We start from the raw sequence: 9,698 nt of genomic DNA, 5'->3' as shown, positions 1-9,698 counted from the left end.
GACCGCCCCCGGGAGGACGGGAGCCTGCGAGCGCAAAGCCTCCCGGAGTTGGAGGAAGAACGCTTCGTCAGTTGGCTACTCTTGATCTGGCGGCCTGTAGTAGACACCAACCACCAGGTTCCCTTTGTTGCCTCTCTCTCGGATTCTTACCCATAAGCTTTCGACCTGCTCATGGCTGTTCTTCAGGGTCAGCTCTTTGCACTGAAATGATTTCTTGATGTAAAGGGCAATGCCCCCGCCCCTCCTTCCTCGCCTGTCCCTTCTGAACAGCCTGTAGCCATCAATAGCTACATTCCAGTCATGGGATTCGTCCCACCAAGTTTCCGTAATAGCAATCAGGTCGTAGCTTTCTAGCAGCACGACAGTTTCCAACTCCTCCTGTTTGTTTCCCATGCTGCGTGCATTTGTATAGAACGGTTTGAGGGCTCATACTAGCCCCCAGCCCCTCTAACCCTTGCATTTCATCCTCTAGCCTGTCGCTGGCCAGCCCGAGTCCAATGCCACAACCTTCAGCCCAACAGGTCTCCTGATTTGTATCTCTGGGGAGCTCTAGGAATGGGGTCTGCAGTGACCCCACCACCCCCAAACACAGGCTTGCTGCTCCCGTCGACCCAGTGGCCCAGTGCCTCGCTGGGGAGACACAGCTCGGGGCCCCTGCTCCTCCACCCCAAGCAGGTCCGGCTATGTGACCCGCACAGAGCCCATCTGATGCCAGCCAGGCACCAACCGCACACCGAGGCCATGAGAATCACAGCCCAGCTTAGCAAAAAGTGCCACCGCCTGAACCATCGGCTCCCCTAGGAAGAGCAGCAAGCCAGCTGCCCTGGCAGCAAGGGGAGCAAATCCTCGTCCTGCCTGTAGATTTACAGACTCACACTGGTGGAGCTCAGCATAGATGCTTGACCTCCTTGTTTGACATCCATTGCTAGAAACCAACACAGGAAAGCATCATAATGCTAAGGAATCCACATATCTACGTCATGTGAATGGACTTCTAGCTGCAGGAAACAGGGAATTCAGGCAAACATAGCCTCCTGACCATGCAGGGCACCGGCCAGACATACCTGCCATGCTCTGGTGCCTTCAGCTCTGCACAGGAAGGTGCCGCATGGTCCTGGACTACGATGAACATGAGCAAACAGCAGAGCACATGCAGCACAACGTGGGCCAAGTGTTATGGGGAGGCAGAGCCAGCACGCTCAGGCACTGACATCGTCTCAGGGACGGCAGAGGGAGCCAAATCTGACCCTAGGCTCCTGTGGGGGCTAGCACTGGGATCCTGCCACCGCTGACTTCCTAATCTTAATTATAGACACTCCCCAAAAGCCTCCAGTTAGCTGCCCAAAACGCCTCTGCTGCCAATGCTGTCACCAGGAGAGCTAGTCCCCAGGACACTCGTGAACAGCCCCCAAATCCAAGGACGTCACCCCAGCCCACGTATGCCAGCTTCAGGATGAGCCCCCTTGGATTAAACCCCTGGGCTGTAAACGCAGGACACAGCGGGGCTGATGAGAAGCCCTGAGCACCAGCACCTCTGACAGGAGCAACGGACTGGTGCTGAACACCCACTAGGAGAGATCAGCAGCAGCCCACGTAGGTTGTTCCCTTGCTAAAGCAAACAGGGAGCACATGAAGGTTATTTAAATGCAGCCAGCAGACAGGAAGCATTATCCAGTAGTACTACAAAAAATAAAAGCACTAAGCAAGACCTGGCTGCACGTGATCCCAGTGCCCAGGGCCTCTAGAGTGAACAAACTGCCTGTGCCCTGTCTGCTCTCACTACTTCTCCCTCCAGGACTTCTTTCTGGAAGGATTCTTCTCCAAGTCAAGTCTGAGCAGGATGGGAAGGGTTGGCTGTGGTTCAGCTCAGAGCTATGGCATGCCAGCTCTGCCAAGTCAAGCAGGACAATGCTCCCTAAGGTGCCTGGGATGGAGACCTGGTCCCAGACTGTAAAGGACTCTGCTCTCATCCAGCTCAGGCTCAGCCTTCAGCAGCTACAGAGTCACAAAGCTGTGCCATCGCCCTGCCAAGCCCTACCCCAGGCAACACACGTCTTCACCACAGCAGGTGCATTTGGTATATCCAAAATACTGCATGGCAAAATGCCCTGGGGGCTGGAGCCCACGACAGAGCTCCTCTGCCTCCTCTCTGCTCCATCCTGCCATATCATCCTGCCACGGCTTTTCTTGCTGACATCTGGATGATACCGTTCACAGTTCCCAAATCAGGCAGATTTCTGAGAAGTGTGCACGTGCACACACACACACACACACCTTGCACACACACGCACGCGTGCTGCAGGGGAGCACTGCGGGGTACTACCTGAGAACAAGGAAGCCATTGACACTGAGAGGCCGCTCTTGGACATTTGAATCAGGTTAGATCCATCGTTACCATCTGTATAACACGGTGATGACAAAACAGTCGACTTCAGTGCTTCAGCCAGGCCAAAGAGAAAGGGCATAATACAAGAGCAGCACTCACACAAGAGAAGCTCAGAACTGAGTTCACACACCCCTCCATGGGCTTCAAAATGGAGCCCAAAATCTAGCCCTCAGGGACTGAAAGGAGGGCTTTGCTGTCAAGAGATGGGAAGTTTATAGCTGGAGACTGGACCGCTCCATCTTTTTAAAGTCAGCAAGATGGAGGTACTGCTGAGGAGTCATCCAACCCGGAGGATGAACAAGGTTCTGAAGGAAAGGGACACCCAGGGACCCAGACAGTTCTCCTGTGGGCAATAAGCTCAGCCACCCAAGCTGCCAGCAGCGGAGACCACAGGTATCACAGGTCAGGATGTGACCAGCGCCCACCACTGCCACCCAAGAGATAAGTGGTCAGAGCTACAGCTCCTCCTGCCTGGGGAGGAGGAGAGCAGGATGGCAGCTCTCCCACCTCTCTCTAGCTGTGACAGCCACTATGTGGACCGGGCAATGAAACGGAAACCACCTACCAGCCAGAGGCACTGAATGCTAGAGGATTACAGAGGACTTCAAAGGAAAGTCATGTCACCACATGAGGGAAACTGGTTGCTCTGCTCATGCTCAGAATCCAGCCATTTCTTTGGGAAAAGCCATCCTGGAGGCCAGAGGGACATGCTCTTCTTCAGCGGGACTGACCTCAACACAACCACACCAAGGAGAAGCCTGCCTCTACCGAGAAACTAACGCAGCCATTCCTTCCTACCTCGGATCTCGTACTCTTCCACATCCTCCGCAGAGCCAGAGTCGGAGAGCCGCATGGAGCCATGGGAGCTGAACTGGGACCCGCTGTCTGTCGCCACAAGGCCTGGGAAAAATGCAACACAGCTAGGCCATCAATGGAAGTGGTCCTAAGGGTCATTAACAGCTAAGGGAGAAGTTGATAGCTAGGTATGGCCAGGGCAGGGAGGGATGGAGGTCAAGGATGGAAAACACTATGCGTTCAAAATGAAATTACATTCCATAACTTGGCACCAGCAGTGCACAAGCGTTATCAATGTACAGTATCCATCCCATTATGGTCTTCAATAGCAGCAGAGTTTCACAAATCTCTGCAGCACCTTGGGAACAATATCACTGTTTCCCATGAATAGGCAGGAAGGCAGGATGCTGTAAGGACAGGCAACGGACAGAAAACCCACATCCCAATAGCTGATGAGCCCAAAACATATCACCCACTGTCTGAGCCCATCTCCTGGCAGGCAGGGAACAGATGCCTGGTGCGGATCTGCTGGCGCCGAATGCGAATCTTTTGTTTGAGCTCCTGGATCTCTTTGTCGCTGTCTTCCTCCTCCTCCTCCAGCTGCCGGCTCATCATGTTGCATTTCATCAGCTCAATGGCAGCGATCAGGGACTCTGAGATGCTGAAGTGGGCATTCTCCTGCAAGGCAAGAGCAAAGGCATTCAAGGCTGCACCATGGAGAAATTAGGAAGACTTGGAAAAATCTTGTTCCCCACCTGTGACAGGAAAGAGCTTATCACTCACGGAGGGTAGTAGAAAGACCTTAATCCCTCCTGACCCCATGAAACATGACTCTTCTATGAGGACCTAGAAATCAAAGCCTTCTTGGGTACCAGAACACTCACAAAATACAAGGGGCATCCTATGAAGAGGATGTGCAACGCACCCACTCTGGGGAGCACGTGTCCCTGAGGAGCCCTAACTGTTGCAAAGCTGCTGTGTATATGCTGGATGGGCAGATCCTGGCTGCCAGACACCACTGAGGAACTCAACCTTGATGTCCTGTGCACAGCTCTGTAACAAGAAATATCTTCCCCATGGAGGGAAGCATCACTGCACCTGCAGTAAGATACGTTATCCAATGCACACAGGCTGCTGCTGCCTCCCTCACCTTCTCCAGGTCTGCACAGCTGCCAAAGTCCTGCTCAGAGAGGTAGCTGATGAGGGACTGCCCTTCCGAGGGTCTTCTGAACATCCCTTCCCCCGAGCTCAGGTACTGTCCAGAGTCTAGAAAAGAGAGACAAACATAAGAGGGAGGGATCTGCTGCTATCCCCATGCTAACAAGCCCTGCCAGTGCCCAGCCAGCATCCCACAAGCAGGTTCCAGAAGCTGAGGCCACTGCAGCCGATGGAGGAGCCTGACCAGGAACGAGCATCCCCGCTGAGGATGACTGTACTCACCATACTCCATGTAGAGGGAGCTGGGTGTGCTCATTTCGCTGCTCTGGGTTGAAGCAGAGACCGGCCCTCTCCCTCCGCCTGGATCGCAGTGGGATTCTGGAAGGGAAGACGACACCAGGCACACATCAGTATCCTGGAGACGCCCAGCCATTGCACAGGGTGAAATGAAAGGGGCTCAGCATCACAAAGGCAGGCATAAATGGATGGGAAGGAAGGAGGGACATCTTCTGTCTCCCTGCCATGGCTGAGGGCAAGCCCAGGAGGGGACAAAACTAGAAGGGCATTTCAGGCAGGAGAAGAGAAGGGGAAAGAAGGAGAGAAGCTCCTAAGAGTCATGGCGTAGTCAAGGCCCGAGCCTTCCTCTCTTAATGTCCTAGCAGAGCTGGGGGACTCAACAGGCTCCAGCAAGCGCCTCTGCCAGCCCCTTCTTCCTGATGGAGCATCTCCGAGGGAAGTGCTATTCCCCAGGGCAGAGTCAGGAGACAAGGGGAAACCTGAGCAGCTGAGGGATCTGTGGGGCTCCCAGCCCTGCAAAGCAGCCTGGACAACAGCGGAAGGAGGCATCTGAAGGACATGCTCTTGCTCAACTAGAAGCCAGGGTTCCCTGCACACAACCCTGGAGCCTGAGCTGCAGTGCTCAAGGTGACCTAGGCAGGCTGTGGGCAGGGCTCTGCCCCATGCACGCATGGCGGGGCAACTCCCTGCCAGGCTGAGCCAGCGGGGACTGCCAGGAGCTGGCCTGACCGGAGACCAACAACAGATGGTGCTGTATGGAGAGCCACAGCCCCAGAATCACCTGGACAGAGTGGCTGAGTGACAGAGAGCTGCTGAAGGAGACTGGAAACACCCCGACTGGAGTGGGACAGGAGCATACGGGTGTGAACATGGGGCAGGTGCTGGCTGACATCCCAACATCCTGAGCACAACAGAAGGGCAACCCCATCCTCTCAACACCCTGCTCCTCTTTGCCCCCAGCTTTGTGCCATAACTCTGATATGGCTGGAGGCTCCTGAGCCCGCCAACACCAGCACCCACCTACCAAGACCACAAAGTGGCAGCCACCAGGATGGGGCTTGGGACCAGCCCACCCCACAGGCTGGGTGGCAAAGGAGACCCATCAAGGTGGGAGGCTCTCACAGCTAGTCACTGCAGCCTGGCAGGGTGTCCTGCAGCTACCTCAGCCGTACTGAAAACCAGCACAGAAACCACTTCGTGATCACCAGTCTGGGGGATGCCATGTACAATAGAGCCTACTGCTGAAGGGTGAAGCGAGGCAGTGCTCGGCATCGGGATGCCATGTACAATAGAGCCTACTGCTGAAGTGCTCGGCATCTCTGCTGGAGCAGGACGCAGGGCTGGACAGGTCTGTCTGAATGCCCACCACCACCAGGAAGGAGCCTTCCCAGCTGCAGAGCCAGACATGAGCTCAACAAACCCAGTGCCACTGTTCAATGGGGGCAAAAGAAAACAGCCCATTTTTTTGAGCTGCTGACTCATTCTGCATGTGGGGCAAAGGGATGGCAGCATCCCAGCACCTCTGCTTGGGGGGAAACCTGCCCCAAGCCCAGAAGAGCACCCGGGAGTCCTGGCTGTGGGTACAAGCACAGCTGCCTGGGACGCAGCTGAGTTCAGCCAACATCTAACCTACCCATGCCACAGATCCACTAAATGAAAGGAAAAATAAGATGTTCAAGCCCAAGCCTGTTTAGCTGCCAGCCCCTGTTTGCTAGGTGAGAGATGAGACCTCTCCTGGCTCCCGAGGCAGCGGGGTGGAGGGAAGGGCAGGGGATGCAGCCTCAGGGATTCAGTGGCCAGTGCTCCCTAATGCCATGCAGGGGAGTTGGGTGCCCTTCTTGGTCTGGTCCACTGCTACCAACAACCAAGGTGGGATCTTCAGTCAGGTTGCATGCATAAACCTGACCACCCTTCAAAGCACCAGCTGGGACATAGGGAAGAAAGAAATTTTTTTGTTTTCTAAAGGGACATTAATGGGTTGATGGAAATCCTGAACTTGATGCAATGACGACTAATGAAGGGCTGTTACACTGGCCCCCCCCCCTGCCACTGGATCTTCTATTATAATGGTGATATCCCTGAGGCCTCCTGGGCAGACAGAGGAGGAGGAGGACAGCATTAAGGGAGAGAAAACAGAGACAGACTGGTTACTACTCAGCAAGGACCTCCACTTCTCCCATGAAGGCAGCACCAGCGGGGCAGACTCCCACAAACTGGTTGTCCCCTCACATCCCACTCCCCCACCCCATGCATTCACCCACTCAAGAGCACAGGAGGACCCAGCAGGTTACCAGTAGGATAACATCCTACCAGCAGGATGAGCCCATGCCCCAGCCCAGTGCCATGCCATGGCCCCATGCCCCAGCTGGGCAAGGCCAGTGGGGAAGCAGGACGGCTAATGCCACAGCATCGTGGCCATTTTTTAAGTTTTTAGTAAAAGCTGCCAATGCCAATAACAGACTGGGCCAGGGCATTCTGGGAAGCAAGATGTCAGCCCCTCACTCCAGCGTGGAGCAGGAAAGCTGAGGGCAAAGACCAAATGTCCCAACTGCTCGCCCACTGTTCTGCTCGCCGACCGGATCCATGGAGTCAAAGGGGTGGCCAGCATCAGCCTCCCAGTACCAGGGACTCCCACACCCCAAAGCCATCCTACAAAAGCTGCACCATTACCATGCAACTTCCCCGAAGCCACATTGGTGTCGGAGTGTGAGCGCATGTGGCTCTTCTTGAGGATGCCCTGCGGAGCTGACGCCTGTCCCTCTGAGAAGCTGGACCGGCGCAGCAGGCTCAGGCCCCTGCTTCCACCTCCACTCGCTCCCTGCTCCCCCAGGGATGAGACTGAGTCCAGCTTCTGGGAGCTGCTGGAGGAGAAGAGTTTGGAGCTACTGCTCTTGGTGCTGTTGGTGCTGGTGCTGCTGCACGCCCGGCCCCGGCGCCCCAAGTTCCCAATGGCCAGGTATTCCGGCCCATCGTTAGCATCGCTCTGCGGATCATCCTGACTCCCTGTCCAAGTGTCCTCGCTCTGGCTGGTGGTGCTGGAGCTCATCTCGCTGGCCGGAGAGAAGGGGTCTTTGGGTGAGGGGATGTGGAAGTGGGTGGCAGAGCCGGGCTGCTCCAGAGGGGACCTGCCCTCGCTGAAGGAGGAGGACCGGGTGGACGGGCAGCACTCCTGGGGCTGGCTAGAGCTGGAGCTGATGGAGGAGCTTGCTGGTCTCCTGTCTGGACAGAGGTAGGAGCAGGATATCACACACCCAAACAGACCACCCGACACCAATAAGCTTCTGGCTTCACACCAGCATGCCCACCCACCACAGGCAAAGGCCAGGGATATCCCTCCTGGTGCGGGCAGAGATCTCTTTGCACCCATTCAGCACAATGATTCCAGAAAAAAGGCAAAGTCTTTTTTGGGTCTATCCTGAGCTTCCCAGTGCACCCTCGTTACCTGAGAGGCTGGAGGAAGTTGGATGGTGGAGGCTGGAGAAGGACCCAAAGCAGCGCTGCTGCGTGCAGCCTGCAGCTGGGACGTACGGGGACGCGGGGAGGGCAGTCAGGCTCTGACTCTTGCTCACTGGGGCTGGACTGTCACTCTGCCTGGTAAGCTGAAGAGAGGTGGCATCATTAATAAATCAGTATTTACAGGGCTACACGTCAAAGGAGCAGCAACGGAAAGGAATCGACCTGCGAGCGCCTAGTCACCAGCCAGTAAAGGATGCAGCAGCCCTGGGGGCAGGAGGGTGGGGAGGGAAAAATGCCGCGGTGCAGAGGGGAGAGGCTTTTTGTTCACAGCTACATGGCCTGCTCCCATCGGGAAATTACCAGGTTCTCAGCAAAACGATCCAGGCAGCCCAGCGTCCCAGGCAGACGGCTCTCTTGTCCTTCAGCGTCATGGTCACACATCTCTCTCATCCCAGCAGAAGGACCTGACGTGCACAGGGATGGCAGTGACGTGCCAGCCAGCTGAAAGAACACAGCCCCCATTTAATGAAGCCTCATTAATTGCCTTCCTCTGGGGAGCTCTGTACAAAGAAAGCAGCTGCTGTTTCCTCCTCTGGGGACGGGACAGCTGGCACGGGGTTGCACAGGAGGTCGCTGGCATCACCAGCAGGAGTGGGCACCCAGGCGTCCTGGGGTGCTTCTCATCCCCTCTGGGGGTGGCTGTCCCTTGTGACCAGGCAGCTCTGCTCGCTGGGCCTGAAGCCTGGGAGTGTTGGAGAGGGCTTTGGAGGTGCCTCTTACAAGGAACCAGTCCTCAGGTCCTTGTACTCAAATCCTCAACACCAGCCAGAAGCGAAGTACCTCACTGCAGGCTCCACGCAGCCATCTCCCCCACCCCAGCCCCTGCCAGCCTTGCGCAGGCAGCATGGGGACCAGTTCACCACTCTCCTCCCCTCTTGGAACTCTTTTTGCTATTTCCAAGTCCAGCCCCTTGTCCAACAGCTCCGTGTGCCCTGAACGAGACCTCGCATGAGCAGCTGCAGCCAGCTGGTGTCTGGGGAGATGCAGATGGAAAAGCAGGGCCTCAACTCACCATGGAGGTGTCGATCTGAGCCAGAAGCCTAGGGTTGTTCTGCTCGACAGCCTCCAGGCACTGCAGCATGGCCGTGACGTGGGCGTCACTGAGCAGGAAGGCAGTGTCTGGGGAGAGAAAACCGCTGCTCAGGGGGGGCCCTCTCACCTACATGGTTTCACAGCACCGGTTGCTCACATGCAAACCACCTTTTTTGCCATCCCCCCTCACTCCCATATGGCTTGGAAAGGCCACCAGCTAGATATTTTCCTAATAAGAAGGAAAAAGTCCGTTTCTCTTTACCTGCATAGAATTTCCTGATGTACTGCCGGTTCCCCAGGAGCGGTCTCAGCTGTGCCGACAGGCAGTGGCACTGCAGGCTGTGCTGCAGCCACAGCTGCGCGATGGCCTGGTCCCCCGGGCCCTCCGAGTCAGGCTGGCTGCTCTCCTGTAGGCTGATGAACTGGAAAGGGACGCCAGGCACAGGTTAAGGCATGCAGAGGCAAGTGGGGGAGCAGGGGTTGTTCCCTCCCAATAACAGCAGCTTTCCAGCGC

The 9,698-nt window shown here is 56.1% G+C and overlaps 1 protein-coding gene across 4 annotated transcripts in view; it reads right to left on the bottom strand.

Annotated features, from left to right (window-relative positions):
* The window catches only part of RUBCN (rubicon autophagy regulator), a 24,674-nt gene that overhangs the window by 11,001 nt on the left and 3,975 nt on the right, over window positions 1-9,698 (bottom strand). For 3 of the 4 annotated variants that reach the window (XM_009635607.2, XM_035891215.1, XM_035891214.1), the window contains 10 exons: window positions 9,447-9,606; window positions 9,165-9,271; window positions 8,453-8,593; window positions 8,079-8,235; window positions 7,307-7,855; window positions 4,622-4,717; window positions 4,332-4,447; window positions 3,658-3,859; window positions 3,185-3,286; window positions 2,324-2,398 (listed from right to left, as the gene is read on the bottom strand). In XM_009635607.2, the coding sequence (XP_009633902.1) occupies window positions 2,324-2,398; window positions 3,185-3,286; window positions 3,658-3,859; window positions 4,332-4,447; window positions 4,622-4,717; window positions 7,307-7,855; window positions 8,079-8,235; window positions 8,453-8,593; window positions 9,165-9,271; window positions 9,447-9,606 (1,705 nt within the window). The remainder of the gene's footprint in view (window positions 1-2,323; window positions 2,399-3,184; window positions 3,287-3,657; window positions 3,860-4,331; window positions 4,448-4,621; window positions 4,718-7,306; window positions 7,856-8,078; window positions 8,236-8,452; window positions 8,594-9,164; window positions 9,272-9,446; window positions 9,607-9,698) is intronic. The other variant, XM_035891213.1, reaches the window with a different exon arrangement.

The sequence above is a fragment of the Egretta garzetta genome, unplaced genomic scaffold, assembly GCF_000687185.1.
Source record: "Egretta garzetta isolate BGI_Z169 unplaced genomic scaffold, ASM68718v1 scaffold333, whole genome shotgun sequence".
Taxonomy (NCBI): domain Eukaryota; kingdom Metazoa; phylum Chordata; class Aves; order Pelecaniformes; family Ardeidae; genus Egretta; species Egretta garzetta.
Note: the sequence above shows the minus strand (reverse complement) of the source record. Positions and strands in the feature narration are given on the sequence as shown.